General features: G+C 39.5%; 1 protein-coding gene across 1 annotated transcript in view; it reads right to left on the bottom strand.

Annotated features, from left to right (window-relative positions):
* Positions 1-19,602, bottom strand: part of PARD3B (par-3 family cell polarity regulator beta) — a 413,185-nt gene that overhangs the window by 380,798 nt on the left and 12,785 nt on the right. The window contains exon 2 of the mRNA XM_037397959.1: positions 5,322-5,423. Coding sequence (XP_037253856.1) covers positions 5,322-5,423 — 102 coding nt within the window. The remainder of the gene's footprint in view (positions 1-5,321; positions 5,424-19,602) is intronic.

Genomic DNA, 19,602 nt, shown 5'->3' with positions numbered 1-19,602 from the left:
GTTACACAGAAGTCTAGAGTTTGAACCACATTTCTCTTACTTCAGTATGCATCACTTGCATGGATCATATATTTGAGAATCAAACCACGCAACAAAAGATCTGTAAAGCATGACATTCTCAGGTTCTGCTGACCCACTGGAAGGTAATTTAAACAAGCCAGCATCAAGGCCTCTGCCACTGATTTGCAGAGGAAGTTTTTAAAGCAGCAATGTCCTAAGTCTCCGTTAAGAGAAATTCCCTCAGAACTCCACAGTCCCTTATTTATTTTTTAGACTACTGAGACACTCCTGCCCACTTGCCGTGTTATTTTGACTTCACTTTACCATTTTTTCAACCTGCTTGTAGAACTCATTTTCCTTATCACTGCATACTCTTCAGCCACACCTCCTCTACCTACCTAAAGTTACTTAAGTTCTGATTTCCTTCTCCATTTCATGAGGAAATAGATGGTTGGAGGGAAAAGAAACTGTCCAAAGGTGGAATTACTTCATTCATTGCTTAATTCAAATACATGTTGCACATTACAGCATGCCGTCACTTTCACAGCCAGAATGACAATCCTGAAGGTCTACAGAGTGAAACCCAGGTCAGCAAATAACTGCTGCTGTGTAAGTGCTATGCCCAGCCAGCCAGCGCTCCCAGTGACTAAACCTGCCTGGAAACAACGGAAAAGTTCAGAAGCCACTGCCAGATGATGTCTGTCAGGTACCTGGAGAGACATTTCCTTTGCGTAATCACATTAATCTTGTAGTTTATTCCAAATGTTTTGTCATTTTGCTGAAAACTTCTCCCAAGCAGCCTCACACTCACAATGCCCTTACTGAAACTACAGCTACCTGCAAAGACCTCGTCTGAAGTAACCAAAGACAGTTGCTTAGTATCTTCTACAAAAACAACTTCAGTCTGCTCTTCCTTCTTACCAGAACATGCAGGGGCCCAATAACCATTCTGAACAGCTAGCAGCTGATTTCTCCAGCATTTGGAGACCTCCCAGGAGACATTTTCTCAGTATCTGATGTCTGCTGGTAGTGAACTGAGAAGGAAGAATTCATTGATTTTGCTATTTAATATTTCATTAAAAGCTTAGCTAAAATAATATCTGAACTACACTTAATTCATACCATTTATTTGATATTATCATTAGAAACACTTAAATGACAGTTACAGTCCCAACCAATCTTGCAACTATGTCACTGTTTCAGCATTTCATTGATGTTGCTTTGTCTCCTTCAAAGCTTCTGCTGCTGTTAAAAAACACAACTCATCTATATTTAACAAAAAAGATATGCAAGCAAAACCAATTTCTAAGACCATATTGACACCCTGCTATTTCAGTATCAGTGCAATGCCCATCACAATCACATACCATTTTTTTCCTTCCACTCCTAAAAAAATAACCACCACAAAATATCCCCACCATATACTTCAAGCTAAGTGGTAAGTAACTTAAACTGCTAACAAACAAGCTTCTGGAGAAGTTAAGCCTACATCACCTTCTAGGATGACAAGCCTCGGTCTCTTGCCAGCAACACTGGTCAGGAAATGGTATCTTTACATAAATGTTCAACAGCTTTGTGGGCCAGATAGTAGATACTGCATACTGCTTCTGCAAGCACGGTCTTACCAAAAACACTGAACAAAAAACCACGCACCCTGACAGCAGACCATCATCTGCTATTCCTGAAGGGCTCTGCTGATAGAAGTATACCCGTAACCATGTTTTCCTTGCATTTAATCCCATCAAAATATGAACATGTTAGCCAGGTTATACAGAAATTATATTTTCCCTGTAGACTTTTATTCAGAGAGCAGAAGTGTTCTGATTTTGGAGGTTAGCTTTAACTTCTGCTATAAACTAAGCAAGTTTTGACTTGCACTTCATTACATCTTTTTAGCCTTCCCCAGATGTGAGCATTTGAAAACATGACTAGATATAAAAATCAGAGGGAAACCTAGACGTGTACATCATTTACGCATTTAAGACATGTGCCAAGCACAGGCTCAATGTACTCAATGGTACGAAGAGAAACATTTTGTACTCATCTTCTGCACAGCATAATAGTTTTCCTAGGGCATTTTCTTCCTCACAAAAGGAGTAATTTCAAGAGGTAGAGATCTGTTAAGAACACTGTACAAAGAGGACTCCATTTATAGCTTTAACACATTAAAAGCAGACAATTTAAATAGCTTGTTTTTATTCAAATGATGAAATTTGGCGTTTTTAATTAATTAGATCCATCATTCAGAGTAATCAGGACATGAACCACTTGCTAGATTACTCAGTAACAAACTATTTTAAAACTATTCAATACTAGACTGGACTTCCAATTTGTGCCACAGATTATTGTTGAGGCAGTAGCAGCAAGGGGCTCTCACCGTAACACATTTCCAAAGTATTTTCACATGATACATGTTACGAAGTACATATGATACTAATTTAGACCTGGTTTACATGCAAATAGAACAAGCTACCCTCTCCAACACGCGTAACTGTGCGGTTGATAGCAATTAGCATCACCCACTGTACTGCCTATTTGCTGAATTTTGATTAATGTTGAGTTCCAGAGGAAATCATGAAGTTAACATAAGCAGAGCTCAGAAACATTGCCACCCCCAATAACGTGCATTATGCATTCCATCATTTCACAATTTTGGAAACTGACCATTTATTCCATCGTTTTGTTCCCTCTCAATCGTTTACTGACACAAGGCAGCACTTGCTACTTACCTCATGAGCGGCTGTGCCTTCTTAACAGTCTATTGTTAAGGACTGTTAAAAGCTTTAAAAATTCCAAATAAATTATATCTGATAGCGCTTTCTGATTCACTGCTTTGTTGCCACACTGAAAGAATTTCATTAGATAAGCAAGCATATTTCCCTTTGAAGAAAACATGCTAATTTACTGCTATCAAAGTACAATCTAGAGCAGCTTAACCTTCAAAAAAGCATCAGCTAGTCTCCTCTGCCACTAAAGTAAGAGCCTGATGGTCAGCAATGCCAAAACACGCCTTTGGTTAAAGGCACTCAGGTTAAGGGCAACACTTATTTTTATATGGAGTGACTGATTTCATGGGAGACTGCATTACTGGCTTAGATGCATAGGAAAAGATAACAACTGAGCAACAAAGCTGTAACCTATTCATTTAGTACACTTATAGATAATCATAACCAAAAAGAATCAGTGCACAGATAAATTACCAATTTTTTTTTTCATCTATTTAGAACTCTTAACACCAAATTAGGTATCGGGGCCATTAGACCTAAATATCTCCTCCCCTTTTTGCAAAGATTAAAGATCCCCTAGCCAATATTCTCAATATGGAACAGCACTGGTGAAGGATCAAAGGCTAACAGGCTACAATAAAACTATCAAAAATATCTGTAAGCCTTTTATAGGGCTGGCTCTTTGTTACCAGATCACACCAAACCTTTTAAGTAGGTAGTATGGACAACTTCTTACACATGCTATGGCACAATTCCGCTCAACTGAAAGAATTCTTTGACCTCTCAAGCAGCCATCCCCTTACACGATTACATGATTCTCCCCTAGTTTAATCAAAAAAACTGATTTGTCACTGCAGCTGCTGCTGTTCAGTAAGTCTTACTTACTGCTGTTTCACCAAGTCCTTCTGAAGAAAAGATGCCAGTGATGCATCACGTGTAATTGAGACATCACAGGAAGAGAAACCAAGGAGTTTGCTGTATTCCTAAACCACCCCAGACCACTTCAACAAGTAAGATTCCAGTTTTCCAGTGGTTTTTCCTCAAGGCAGCCTCAGAACTAGAGTCCCACCTAGTACTATCATAACAGAAGATGCTTAAACCCACAGCTGTGTATGAACTAGAAACCTAGAAACATAAGCAACACATACCTCAACCAGTGACACTCACCAATAAAGTATAGCAAAGGCTTTGACAACAAGTTAAAAAGTGGATGGTATATAAAATATTCTGCAAGCTACTGCTCATATCTGTGTAAGTATTCCTGTATTAGTACTTCAAATAGAGGAAATTCTGGGTGGACATGTTAATATTCATAAACTGATAAAACCAGTAACACATTTCCCTTTGATGTGGTATTTCATGATGTCTTATGCTTATAGTCTTCTCGTTTACATACAACAGGGTGACTCCTCAGAACCCAGCCTTGAGCCTCCAAACTGGAAAGAAGTCTAAAGGTGTTTTAAGTATACTTTCAGTAAATATGAACAAGCTAGAAACACATTTGATAAAAAAACCCATATACCAAACAGAGCTCCCTTGTTTTTAAGAATTCCACACAAACCACCATGACGCAACACTGAAGTACGCCTTAGACAATTTTCTAAGGTATGAGAAACAGCATCCTGTTAACCATAAGTTAATGTTAACCAAAATGTTGCATTTTGTATACAGCAAGCAGAAATGTTAGTTTCATATGCTGTTGACTCTTCAATGACGTAATACAAAATTATTTTTAAGTCACCAAGCATATGGCACTGTAAATAGATGAAGCCATTCAGCTGAAAGTACAGGCATATTCCGTATTTGGATCTTTAGTTTCAAGTCACTAGACATATTTTTTCCTCTGATTTTAAAAAAAAAAAAAAAAAACAAAAACACAAACAGCAAAGTGTTATAGATTATACCCCTCCTCCTCTATGCTGAAGTCAGCCACCAATGCCCAAAATTAAACTTGCATGGTAATTACAAAAAATTAGAAGGGGCTTCTTTGCAGCTACTGCTTCTCTACCCAGAAAGGACATCTATGTTACTTGAATAGAAAGTTAGAAACTTCTAAATTGAAATTAATAACTGGCCTGCTTAGACTTTCAGTAGCAAACCACAGGAACGCCTCCTGAAATTTAACACACGACACAACTGTTCTTGTCATCACAGGATTTGCCCGTTTGTTTTGTCATACATTCAGCCATGACATATCAATGAGTCTCAAAATTTTAATTCTAAGCAAAGGAAGAGATTATAAAAAGATATTTTAAAGTGGCATAAAAAAAAAGATGTCTCATAAACCACACATTCCTTCACCACTAATTTCATACAGCAATAAAAAGAAACACAGAACTGCTTGAAAAGGTTAAGTCCTAAATCAGCTGCTAGGCTTCTCTGATTATTTTCATTGCTTTGGTCATGCTTTACACCTCTGCCCCCTCCAGTTCTACTCCAGAAAGAGAGCTATAGCACCTATGGGCAAAGGTGTTTAATTTAAGAATGTTTAACATCCACTTCACCTGTCAGGTGTCCAAGAAATGAGGAAGTAGCATTAGTTACTTTGAAAAGACACAGCAAAAGGCAAACCTAGTACTTTCATGCAAGCTCTACCTTATCTTTGTCTTCCACAACATCTGCCAGCACATCATCTGGGTCCAGAATTCCTCCATCTGTATATTCCAGGTGGTGAATATTTACCCAGGAAGTTGGATCCTGCAAAACAGACACAAGAACTCTTAACCTAACCTTGCATGGGTTTAATGCCATCAGACAAAGCAGCTTTGCATCCCATCTGCTTCCCACCCATTTTCCTCTTCAACAGTGAGGTAGAAGCTTGGAGCCACTACCCAGAAATTGAAACAGAATGAAAACTACAGACACATAACAAGACACTACCTATAGAAAACTACGCAAAAGATCTTTAAAATTTATATTTCCCTTTCCTTATCATTCTTTACTTCAGTTAAACAGTTAATAAAAAATAAGGAGAAATCAAACTGTCTTCATTCTACAACATTTTATGGTTGAAATATTTGGGTTATTATGAGCACAGACACTTGAGTAGATGTAGTATGGACATGCATCACTCCTGACAGTTTCAGGAGGGGAGCATGTATACCTATATCTATACATACAAAAAACACCCATCACTTCTTTCTGAGGAGGTATGTCAGGCTATTGTGGCAAAAGCCAAATTAATAGAATAAATATATCCCAGTTTGTTTTCACAAATAAACACTCAAATTCCAATGCAACACTGTGTACCATTATTAATAGGGACCATGTTAGTTTTCAAAAATTAATGCTTTCCTCATATATTAACAACTCCATTTCAGTAACTGGGAGCCATCTTCCACTGACCCTGAAACCAAAAGTCTCAGAGCACACTACTCAACAACAAATTCTCCCTGACACGAAAGACAAATCAGGAAGCAGACACAGTCTGTAACCACTGCCCCCAAACCACACCAGCTACCTGTGTACATGTAACTTGCAAGGGCGACAGGCTAAGTGGTAGTTATGTTTGAACTGCCTTAGCTAACATTTGAACATGTACCCTACTTAGGGACAGCTATTGCTATTTAAGAAGCACGTGGCAGCTTATTGAGGCGTAGCAACAATTTGAGTACTCTACAGTATCAGCATCGATAAATGTTGAATTGGCACATCTTCTTTAACACACTGAAGAAAGGAAACGAGCTCAGTTAAGACCGCAAAACATGTTGGCATCCTCTATCCAATACTATGGAGACTGGCCAGAACATGCTAAAATTAAGGGTCAAGAAACTGGCATGCACACATGTAGCTTTGAGAAAGGTTTCAGAAATGTACAAAGAAAGATGAGTACTGCTCACATGCAATACATAAACCAAACAAATCCATTTATATTACATCTATATCTCCAATCCCTGTTTCCTAGTCAAGTCTAATTAGATCACAGTTCTCAGAAGCAAAGTGAAGCACAACTGATACACTATACAATGTCCCTTCCCTCAAGTTTGGATATTCCCCATGTAATGAAGCCACTGAGAAGTAGGGATACTCTACTCCATGTTTATTTGTGGGCACTCCATAACTTTGGCCATCAACTGATGCAGAAAGCAGATAAATCAGATTTATTCCATCACAGGTACAAATGCAGATCAATTGGATTACGCCTTTTTTTTATTGTATCATTAATAGGCAGCAGCCAAAAAACAACTAGAAAACCCTCATACCACAACCACCCTAGCATTCTCATAGCATTACCTAGGTCAGTCAATCATGCCACCGTCAACTTTGCTGGTGAACTCTAAAAAATGTTTTTCCTATTCTGACCCATCTAGCTTCCACAGTTCAGTTTCAATTCTTCCACAGACATGTACTGGCTTGGGCTGGGATACAGTTAGTTTTCTTCATAATAGCTTGCATGGTGCTACATTTTGGATTTGTGGCTAACAGTACTGACAACACAGGGATGTTTGTGCTGTTGCTGAACAGTGCTTACACAGCACCGAAGTCCTCCCCATTTCTCACACTGACCCTCCTAGCGAGCAGGCTGGGGGTGCACAAGAAGATGAGAGGGGACACAGCCAGGCACTGAACCCCAACTGACCGAAGGGATATCCCATATTATGACTGTGCTCAGCAATAAAAGCTGGGGGAAGGGCGGGGGGTGGGGTGGGGTGGGGGTGGTGGTGTAAGAGTTGTGTGTGCAGCTTTTGTTTTACCTATTAAACTATCTTTAATTCAGCCCATGAGTTCTCATTTGTACTGTTACGATTCTTCTCCCCAGCCCACGGGTGAGGACCGAGTAAGCAGCTGTGTGGGGCTTGGCTGCCTTCGGTTAACTCACAGCCTTTTTACCCTCTTACACTTATCTTAGTGTGAAGTGTATCTAAACTACAGTATGGCTGAATGACAACCACCCAACTAAGCACATGAAGTACCTCTCTCTGTAACACATCTATTTAATCTGTAATTTATCTCTACAGTTACTTCACTTCATGCTGAAACCATTCATTTGTGAAACAGCAAGTATTTGTTCATTCCAGGTATCCGGTGTTCAAAATTACAAAATTTAACAAAAATCAATTAGCATGCTTTTGTCTCTGCTAAGTGATGAAGTGTAGACAACTATTACAGCTCAAAGCTCTATTGTAAAGCCCATGGTTTAAGTATTTTTACAATAACCACAAAATTCTAAGATGAAATGGCAGAGAGGAAACATACCTCTGTGCAACAAGCAAATATGTCAACTTAGATCAAATAATTTACCTAATGCAGAAACCTTATAAAAAAGTATCGCTTCACCCTACAATAAACTTACAAAATATTATTCCCTCAAAATGGAATGCATCAGTAGACTCATAGAATCATTTAAGTTAGGAGAAGACCTCTGAGATCAAGTCCAACCACTAACCCAGGACTGCCAAGCCCATCACTATAGCATGTCACTAAGCACCACATCTACTTTTTTTTTTAAACACCTCCAAGGATGATGATTCTACCACCTCCCCTGGCAGCCTGTTCCAATGCTTGATCACCCTTGCAGTGAAGAAGTTTTTTATAACGTTCAATCTCAAGCTCCCCTTGGTGCAACTTGAGGCCAGTTCCCTTTCTGCTGTTGCTTGTTTTCTGGGAGAAGAGACTGACCCTCACCTGCCTACAGCCTCCTTGCACGCAGGTGGAGAGAGTCATAAGGTCCCTCCTGAGCCGGCTCTTCTCCAGACTAAACAACCCCAGTTCCCTCAGCTGCTCCTCATAACCCTTTTGCTCCAGACCCTTCCCCAGCTTCATTGCCCTTCCCTGGACATGCTCCAGCACCCCTATGTCCATCTTGCAGTGAGGGGACCAACACTGAACACAGGATTCGAGGTGCAGCCTCACCAGTGCCAAGTACAGGGGGACAATCACTTCCCTGGCCCTGCTGGCCACACTGTTTCTGATACAAGCCAGGATGCTCTTGGCCACCTTGGCCACCTGGGCACACTGGTGGCTCATGCTTAGCTGGCCACCAACCAGCACCCCCAGGTCCTTTCCAGCCGCTCTTCCCCAAGCCCGTAGCGTTGTGTGGGGTTGGAGTGACCCAAATGCCGGACCCAGCACTTCTCCCTGTTGAATGAACTTCATACAACTGGCCTCAGCCCATTGGTCCAGCCTGTCCAGATCCCCCTGCAGAGCCTTCCTGCCCTCCAGCAGATCAACACTCCCACCCAACTTGGTATCGCCTGCAAACATACTGAGGGTGCGCTCAATCCCCTCGTCCAGATCGTTGGTAAAGACATTAAACAGGACTGGCCCCAGCGCTGAGCCCTGGGGAACACCGCTTGTGACTGGCCACCAGCTGCGTGTAGCACCATTCACCACCACTCTTTGGGCTCAGCCATCCAGCCAGATGTTCCTCCTGAACTAATGCAATCACAAAAGTTTTCCATAGTTAGTAACAGCAAAACAGTATACTTGAAAACCACTCCTCATAATTAAGAGAAACTTCTGCAACTAAGCTTTTTTGTCTGAAAATATATTCAAACCTGTTATACATATTATGCTGTTTAAGTGGTCTGTAGACACAATAAAGCTCATGTGAAAAAATAAACAGCTGATTGGAATATTCTGCTTTCGATGTCCACTTCTATTTGTGATTCAGTAGCTGTACGAACCAGATGTGTCATTAAAAAACACAAAAATAAAAAGCAAAGAAAGTAGGAGTGTAAAAGCTCTATCGTCCCAAGAGAATGCAACAAGTTAGCAGAAAACCAGCTCAGACACACAGAGCCACCCTAAACTACATTAAGCTTAAGGAATTCCCAATCTTCCTTTTACTTTGGGCCACACAAATACAGTAACATAATGGTTTTATCAGTGGCCATATGAAGAGAAAGTAGTCTCTAAACCAGCCTGAAAGAAGATGCCATCCCTCCTAGTTTCTTCTTAACTATTGCTATGGAAATCTCACATGCTCCAGAAGAAAGAATTAGTTTGAAAAACAAAAGATTGAGTCTCTTGTAAAAACAAAACACTAATGGCAACCTAGAAGCTCTGGGCAGCATTCAGGTATGGCTACCCCCTATCTATGCTCCTAAATCTCTCTGTTAGCAGTGTCATTTAGGAGAAAACATATCTACAGGTTTTCTTCAAATCGGTTCAAGAGAAAATCCTAACAGCACCAGCAGGAAGAGGTTCTCTTACAGCAGAGCGTATAACCTCTACGCAGAAGATTAGCTGAGGTATACCACAGAAACATCTAAATATGTAAAGAAAAAGTATGAATACGTTACCTGGTATAATACATACCAACACTTTCCAAATGAATATTGAACAGTTATTCTAATGTGCATTTTACCTTAGGGCTGCAAGTCATGTTTGTGTTTAACATCAAGCCACTTAAAAGCTGTTTATCATCATTTCCTTTATGTGTGGGAGAACACTTTAGGAATTACTATGCAAATATTTATCAAATGTTAAATTAAAGCCAGGTCACATGAATGCACAAGTGTGATGTAGGCAGAGAAGTGACATAAATTTTAAAAAGTGGTTTTGACATTCATGTTGTCACAGAATTCTAACTTAACTGTTGCCACATAATACAAGGCTTTCAGTGTTCAGTCTAAAATAGGTTCAATAATATTTCTATGCATTTATTTTCAAACACATTCAAGTGAAAGACCAATCGGTCTATAATTAAAAGACACTCCCATTTATTATTAGATTTTTTTATATACATCTATAGATATCCATTTTTAATGTATCAAAACCTTGGAGCACCATCTTCATTCCTTTTGCTTAAAACTCAAATAGGAAAGTGTCAGTCTACTTTCTGAAAACTAAAGCAACATACTTTATAGCTGTTGCAGTTCATATAGCATATTCCAGACTGTTAATGAGCAAGAGAACACTAACAAGTTTAAATATGTTTCAGATGGCCCATCAATAAACCACCACCACAATGAGCTCGCAATTAATTATTATTTGGTGCTGTTACGTGTTCTGCTGTGAAGAATGCATAAAATTAATTGCAATCCCTATCCTGGAATTGTTAATTCAAATATGGTAAAGATAAGATGCACCGAAAAATTCAGAACTTTGAATGACTTAGTAAGGCTCCTCCCACAATTACTTCTCAGGCTGATATTACAGAAGTACCTCTATGTTATTGCTTCACTAGAGCAAACAGATTTCAATGAAATACAGCACGAAAAAGGATGTATTTAAAAAAATGGAAGTTACATATGCCTGTTCCACAGCAACAGAATAAATACTATGTCAAAGTTGGGGGGAAGGATCAGATTCTGGCTACATTGTTTTCTGTCATTTAGACAGTATAAAAATAAGATTAAAGACCCACAATCACAATGTATTTCCTGATGAAAAGGATACTTCAGGTTAAGGTCAGTGGGAGAGAGATATTCTAACATTTAATTATTTCAGACTGTATATTGCAATGTGATCTATTACTTCCCAATATATAAGAAATATTTAATGATTTCTATAAGCATTCAAAGGCTACATGATGTATCATTATCCATAGCCAAATAGCACTAAGTGTTAGTTACTCGGAAACCACAGTTTGCAGAGCAGAATACAAAAAGGGAGTTGGAGAGGAACAGATGGATGAGATTGGTCACAGCCCCAAACTTCATCTCAAAATCTATCACTAAATTAGAAGAGCCTCTAGCATTTTCTGTTTACCATAACCACTTCCAAACAAGCCTGAAGTGGTACTTCCAGTCAGACTGCATTTCAACTGCTAGCAACTGGGCAGCCATCATCAGTTGGAGTAGAGGTGAGGCTTTCCTTTCCATGGGAATACAAATACCACGTTCCAAAAAGTCAGCAGCTGATTGGGAAGCAAATGTTTGCATACAACAGACTATCACTGCTGGTTGTTAAATATTCCTCAGTCACAGCAGAAGGAATTCTCAAGAATGATCTAGAGCTGAACGGTTAGATCTCAGCACCAACACAAAGTACATGCACTTGACCATCCTTATACAAACCAAGAGAAACCCTAGCAAAAAATGTATCGCGCCCTGTCCTAGCAGGCAAAGAACTGCTTTCATACGTGAAGACAGTCACAGTAGAGCTGTATCATTTCTGTAACAGTATCATATGTTGAAGAGATGACATTTTTATGGAATAAAAGCAAATACAAGAACCTTCTGTAAAAATCAAAGACAAACAGCTTTCTGCACAAGAGATTAAGCCTGTTGCAGACATTTACTGAATTTCACAGATCCTAGCACTGACCAGATCCAAATAAGCCTCCCTAAGTGAAAGCAAACTTAGTATAAATTAGATCACCTTTTCACAAAATTCCCAAAATAAATAAAAATCCATTGGGGTTTCACTGCTCAGGAAGCTTCTGGAGTTTAGTTTGCATTACAGTACAACAGAGTAAGTTACAAACCCACACTTCTAGGTCCCATTGTTGAAAATAAATTCTTACCTGGAATTAATTACATTTTATTTATAGCTCTGTAGTTCAACTGCATAAAATGAAACAAGACATAATTACTTTAGCTAGAAATTCAAGAGCATCAGAAACCTTCAAGATAATACAAGGAATAGAAACACATTACTGCACAGTGAGACAGTAAAAAAAGATTTCTCATGTATTCCATAATATTGTTCTCCTTCACCAAAAATCTGAATCTGCTTGCACTCGAAATGAAAATGCTTTAAGATGCTAGAGAAAAGATAAAACTTCTGTACATCCTTCTACCAGCTGAAGCGACACACATTCTCAAGTCAGTAATGTTCAAGAAAAAGATCTATACTGACTGAGGTCAAAGACAGAAATTAAAGCTGAGGTGTGAGCAAAGGACAGAACGTTGTCTGCTCAGAAAGAAATTGCTTTTAAGCATACAGCAATAAAATGACAGAAAACACAAAAGGTTGTACAGTAGAAATATTTCTAGAAAGGTGACTGTAAGAGGTGCTTCCTAATCTGCCTTCCAGATAAAACAAAGTAATATAAAAATAAAGCCACCTAAGAAAGAATCTTAAGAGTGGAATTCTGCCTTAACTGGGATGTTGAGGGAGACTAGGAAGAAGTTACTTACAAACTTCTGCGTACACACAAGATAAAGTTCTTCACTTTTAACAGTAAATTTAGCAGGGCCAACTAACAGGCGTTCAACCCCCCTACCAAAACATCACTTCACCTCCCTTTCCAGAGTATTCGCAGACAGCATGGGTACTTTCATTTCAGCTGATACAGTTGCAGGCATATAGCCCTGTAATTGTTTTCCCCATAAAGGGATGCAGAGAATAAATAAATAAATAAATAGATAATATGTAAAAAAACCACACCAAACAAACCCACACAATATTGACAGTGACATCATTTGAGCAGTGTTCAGATCTGTCAGCTTCCTGCTAGAAAGGCATCTGGCAACGAAGACCCACCTCACAGCTGTAACATTACTTAAGTCTGTGAAAGTTGCTCTCTCATATTTCCTTTTCTGCAAAAAGAGGTCCAATTAAATATTAAATTCCTTTAGTATGATGCTTTTGAAACTACAGGCTGTATCACATGACTGCCACATATTTAAGTACACGCCTGAAGTAGTCAACAATCTTGCACACTTCATCAGGCTAAAACAGGACACACCGCCTGCTACATGACAGCCTCTTAAAAAGCGTTTTAGCCTAACACTAACTTAAGCAATCTTAGACTAATTACTTCAAGAAAACTAAAAGAATACTAGATTGTGACGTAACTGTTGAGCACAGTATCATCCTAAAAACACTAGTAGCCAACTACTACCTAATATTTGTTAGTAAGCCTCCCTTATTAATTTGCATACAATAGTTACAGTGTACTGCACTGTTTCCAAGTTCAAGTTAGACTCTCAAACAAAAATTCTAAGTATCTGCCTGCACGAGGAACATATAAGAAAGTAACTGAAGCATCCTTAAATCAGTACTTTTAAAAAAAAAAAAAACACACACTACCTGCAAGCAAGCATCAAGGACCATCTCTTTACAAGGATTAAAAACATATCAACCACAAAACACCTGAACCTCTCAAAAAATGAAAATACTTATTAACATGGGCCTTCATTGAAGAAGGACACACTTGATCTGTTTATGCCTGGTTAATGTCAATTTGTGTGTCTTGATTTCAATGCAGAAAATAAATTGAGAGCTTACAGGAAGTAAAGCCAGTCTAAATAATGTATCCATGATGCTCTGTTTCTGGCCAAAGCACACATTTTAATTTTCAGAGAGATTAAGAAGTTTTCCTCATACAGTAGACAGCATAGAAGAAACTTTACTCCTCCTAACAGGAATAAATTAAAAATTCAAGCACAAGGTGAACTAAAGGGTTTTCTTCAAAACAACACAATTTGCTCTACCATTTACAAGATCTGCTTTTACACTACAGCAGAAGCAGCTATTCCATGTAAACAAATGATTTTAATTTTTTTTTAAATCTCATTTTCTGTATTTTTTTTCACAAACACTACATTTTTGTTTAGCTTAATTTACTTTAGCTTTTAAAACCAGTTATGAAAACTTATTCTTCCCCCATTTTTTGATATTTTTTTTTTAAGTCATCGCTGGATGTGCTATAGCCAAATGGTGCAATTACGAAGTAGAAAAGAAGTCCAGTGAGGGTGGTGGGGGAAGAAATTTTACATAAGGTCACTTTAAATACCCAATTTTAAAAGTTTCTGTCTTTGAAGGTGCTAAAAAACTTATGTCAAAGGAAGGACTCTAAGTCAGTAGAGAAACATTTATCTTTGTCCTGAAGGTTGATTTTATCTCCACACATCTGTAGCTTTGCTAAGTCTGCTCACATAGTTTACCTTGCTGGCTCTTAAGGACTGGGGTGGAAAGAACAAAACAAATAAAGACAACGAAACAATCCATGCATACGGCCTGTAGAGTACCACACAAAAAATTGTTACATATCTGTGAAAGGGCAGAAAAATCTTCCCTTGTTTTTCTTTGAAGACAAGGGGACTACTGAGTGAAGGCAGACACAAACAACCAAAAAACAAAAAGTTTCTTTTTAATCTTTGCAATGAGACTGACTGAGAGTAAGCACAGCTCACCATCAGCATGCTAAATGGTCAAAATAAAAATCACTAGACAATCCCTAGTCACCAGAGGGCCTACAATATTTCTTGCTCTTTAGCCATCTTCAAATCATTATGGTCTGATAAATTAATGGGACTAGATACTACTAAGACACAACAGCAAGGACCGGTAACCACTTCTTTCCATCTCCTTCACCTACACTCTTCACACCACCATATGCCAGACTTCATTTTGGATTAATGAAACTCATCCTTCTCCTATTCTTTTTCTTCCTTGTTCCTTCTCTGATTCATTTTCATGTACAATTAACACTTTCTGTTTTTCTTAAGTAGATGGAAAAGCAAACATTTACAAGTTGTAATAGCCACCTCGTTACAGCAAGAAAGGCGTAGAGATCAGAGAGCTTCTGTCTTAGGTGGTTCTCTCAAGGTGAAGACGCTTGCTATAAGCAACCTGACATACTGCTTACGTACATGCCACCATCACCCCAGTTTCACTTTTTTTAAAGTGTCCCCATTCACATTTTAAGCTAATAATCCTGCTTGGAGGTCTGGGCAGACAAAGAATAGAACACAAACACACTGGAAGTTCTTCAGATAGCATGGCAAAGGGAGCATGGTGAATGGGTTTCCTCCACCCGAGTCACTTGGCAGCTCCATGCTGTAGGCCCCTGCAGAATCGAACAGCAGTGAATCTCTTCTGTCCCTCAGAGAGAGTGTTTGCAAAGAGGAACCAGAATATTTCTTGGGGTTTAGCCACCTATCTCCCACATTAGGTCTGAGAAGGAAAACAGAAAAACCTGCAGAGATATCCCGAGTATGCAATTCTCAACAGTCCAATAGTCAGAGCACAGATAAATGAATCCAGAATGACCCAGGATATTTTAAGTTACACTGAAACTTTGATTTGCAGCACTGGAACCCTTCAAAAATAAGAGCATTCTGATTTTATACTGAATCTGAATGAGAACCACCCTCTGACTATGGCCCACTATCTAAATAAAACACGATGTTGAGAATACATCAAGTACAGGGATCATACAGCCCACCTTTACATTACACTCCAACACGTGATATTTACAAAAAAATATTTTGGTGAAGAAAAAGTATGCAAAACCAGAACAGGCAAAGATAGCTGGAGACACACATTTAGACAAAGAGGTCCACACACTGCAGTTGTAACAACTACAAACACATTCCTCTTAAAGCCTCAGTTGAAACTGGAGTGCACTCTATGCCAGGCTGAATCGAAGATAACTATACAAATGCTAGAATGAAAGTGTAAACTGATCTTCAATTACAACCTAAAAATATCCTTTAGCTCATCAAGCCCATTAGACTAGATTGCTCCAACAATGCAGAAACACAGAAGACTCACCCCTATGTAAGTTAATATAACAGCTCCAAAACGTCTCTCAGTAAATCCACAACATTTCAAGCTTCACCTTTCACATCCCAAGCTCTCCGTTTCAAATATTAGCTACAATATTCTGAGTACTATTGTTATGCTAATAAGCAAACTGTTAACACAGCTACAGGCATCTGGCAAACAATTAACTAGCATTGAGTTTGGCTTTTTGTTTGATATATGAAGGTAACACTGGGGGCTTGAGGGACCGGTGTCATGACTTCTTAAAATCCAACTTTAAGTGAGCACACAGAACTGTAAAGCTACCCTACCTCTTCAAAGTGCCACCCGTTTCTCACATAGAAATAGCAGGAGCAGGGGGCCGGGGGGGGGGCGGGCGGGGCTTAAGAAAATGAGAGGCATGCATGCATACAAAACTACTGTATTTCAAAGCACAGTCCAGGTTAAGTAAGCAAGCAATATAGCTGTTTTGCCAACTAAAACAAAAGATACCTTAAATTTAAACCATTCCATACAGCTACAGATAACAAAAAACACCAGCTGTCAATTCACAGAACTCAGTTTGTTACAAACTCACAACTGAAACATAGCAGACCTTGAACATAAACGATAAATGGCTCCACATCTACAGTAACAGCAGCCACCACTACTTGAGTCCTGCACCTAGAAACCATCTAAGATGATTCCATTTACAGCTGTTGGGGCCTTCCTTTGATAGGGTGATTAATGTATTTGCAGCTGACAAAGAACTGCTTATCAGAAGCAGCTGGGAGTTTCAAACCTGTGTCTGAGTAACAGACTCAGAACTCCCACAAAACAGAACACAAATGCCTGTAAGACAGTGCAGATCAGGTATGCTGAAATCCTGTAAAACCTTGTAACATAAACGAGCTTTAGACAAAGCTCAAGTAGGAAAAACCAGTAGTAAATTACAGAAGTAAAACCTTAACTCCACATAGAAAGCCATTACGTATTTTTTGGAAGAAAAAAATCCCCTCCCTCCATCACGTAAAAGTACTTCACTTATTTCACAGAAACGGGTAGGACTTTTCTGCTGCAGTAACATCCTATTTACTGCATGGATCCACCAGCGAGCAGAGGCTGGGGGGAATTCTGCCAGAAGGCTGACAGACTTGCACGGTCAGTAAGGCCAGCCAGGCCCCAGACCCACATTCCCAAGGCTGGTGCCTTGCAGCAATGGCACTAATTCCCAAGCGTGCCGCTTCCCATATCAACCCCCATCAGTTCTCTCCACACTCTGTGACAACCTACTAGCAATTGCAGCAAATTGATCTCTTTAGAGAATCATCAAGCATGGATTTGGGGTCTTTTTCCTCACTCAGAAGACAGAGAAAATACATGACTTTTCACAGTACATTTGGTCACTGTGCTCCAAAATAGAGCCGTTAGGGATAGTTGTAGGCCTCAATGCTAACAAGATGCTGAGAGAACCATGGTGGTTTGAAATACGTGAAGTATTAGAAGATGTAAGCAGAGTCCCTCTGAGGCAGAAGTTCATTACCACAGAGAGAAGCAGGGGGCAGGGGGATGGGGGGGGGGGGGGAGGGGCAGAAAAAGTGGTGGAAAGTCATAGGTCAGCTATTGTTGGGATTGCATGTGTTGACATTCAATATGACAACAGCAGGTTGAATTGGATGTGCAGGGAAGGAAATAAAGGATTTTCAACCATATAGGTGTGTTGGAGCAAGGTCTGTATTAGATGAAGCTGTTACACACAGCTTTGTTCTCACATGAAACGCTACATTCATCAGCCTCCCCCTTCCCTTTTCAGCAGCAAAAATGACTGGGGCAAGAATGTTCTGAAGGCACAGCTAGCAAGCACTACCCAATTCCATAAAGGTTAGTCAGCTTCATTGGTTCTGGCTACTGTTTGAAAGAAAATGACCAGCAAGTTTAAAAAATAATAAAAATACCAGCATAATATTACACCATGAAAATTATTATATAATCTCTTACAATGTGTTATATTAATAAAATGTATACTATCATAGTAAAACATTACTAAGTTTTAGTATTTGACTTCTGAGATACAGCAAATACACCTGGTGAATAGCCCAAACAACCTCCACCTCTAATCATTGGCAGAGCCAAGGGATGGAACTGGATGAAACCCCAACAAGGGCAACTCTCTCCTGAGATCAACCTCCACCTTCACCTGACTGGAAATACAGAACATGCCAGAATTAACACATCATCAAAACTTTAAGCCATATGCCTAACCACATCTCATTAAGCGAATTTTGGCCAGGTAGAAGACAACAAGAAGAGAATGAGGTTACTCACTCTTTCATTGAAATTCAATACCACTAGTGTGCAGCAGGGTTCCCCCAGCCCTGCCCCTTATCCTGAGGCACAAAAAGAACTGCTCTCTCCTGCTACTCCAGGTACCTCCAGGAAAACAGAAGCACCAAACAGTTGGAAAGGAATAGCTTCAGAGACTTAAAAGGAAAAGAGAAGGCAGCAAATCAAAATGAGAGTCACTGCAAAACAGCTAACAGACAGCTAAGTAGAGCATTCAGCTCAAAAGTGGAAAATGACACCTGAGGCACATGTTCCAGTTACTGTTTTGTGGCAACTTTCTCCAACCCTCTGACCACAAATTTCTTTCCAGAGCTCGCAGGCGGGACATATGGAAACTTGCCTTACACAGTTTTAATCCAGTCAATACAACCCACAAGAAACTTCAAATGAAAACAACAGCTGGTAAGCAAACTTGATTAAATGCTGTATTTGCATATATTTTGCAACAATCCTAAGATGCCATTACAACCTTCCTTTTCATTTGCAGTTCGATGCCATCCATCACTCATACAGACGAATCCAATTTACTTTTCAGTTGGCTACCTCATTCATTCTCCACAACTGTATCCGCATACGTTGGCTCCACAGGTTATGCCATGCTCAAGCACCAACAGAAGTAAGATTTCACTGTAAAATTAAACAAAGACATACGGGAAACGCCTACAGCAACCAGGACATAACATAGCCGTTATTCACACGAATGCTCAAGGCTAACCAGGTTACAGGTCTGCTTTATCACTATGCACTGCCTACAGTACTTCCAGGGTAACGTTACCTTCTCATCAACAGAGGTGATTATATCTGTTTCCCAACTCACATAGACAAACACCAGTAGACTGCCAGTCACTGATGAGTTCAGCCCAAGACGCTGAAGGCTGTTCAAAGTAACTGGATCTACTTTCACTGAATTTTATCGCTGTCTGTGGTGCCTGAAAAAGGAACCCAGCACATGCAATGAAGCAGTCGATACTCTTCTTTAAACGGCTACTAAGTAAGGAAACAGTCATCGTCAATTAATAGAAAAAAACAGTAACCTCAGAATTTGCTGGTATAAGAGTCACGCAGGGCAAGTGATATGGCCTCCTACAGAACCTGCAACAGCTTTGGCTGCATTATTAAGATACCTCCTACACTAACTACGAAGTTAGGCTCCAAAACAAAACAAGAAAAA

Source organism: Falco rusticolus, chromosome 8 (assembly GCF_015220075.1).
Source record: "Falco rusticolus isolate bFalRus1 chromosome 8, bFalRus1.pri, whole genome shotgun sequence".
In the NCBI taxonomy this organism is placed as follows: domain Eukaryota; kingdom Metazoa; phylum Chordata; class Aves; order Falconiformes; family Falconidae; genus Falco; species Falco rusticolus.
This window is presented reverse-complemented; position numbering and strand designations above follow the sequence as displayed.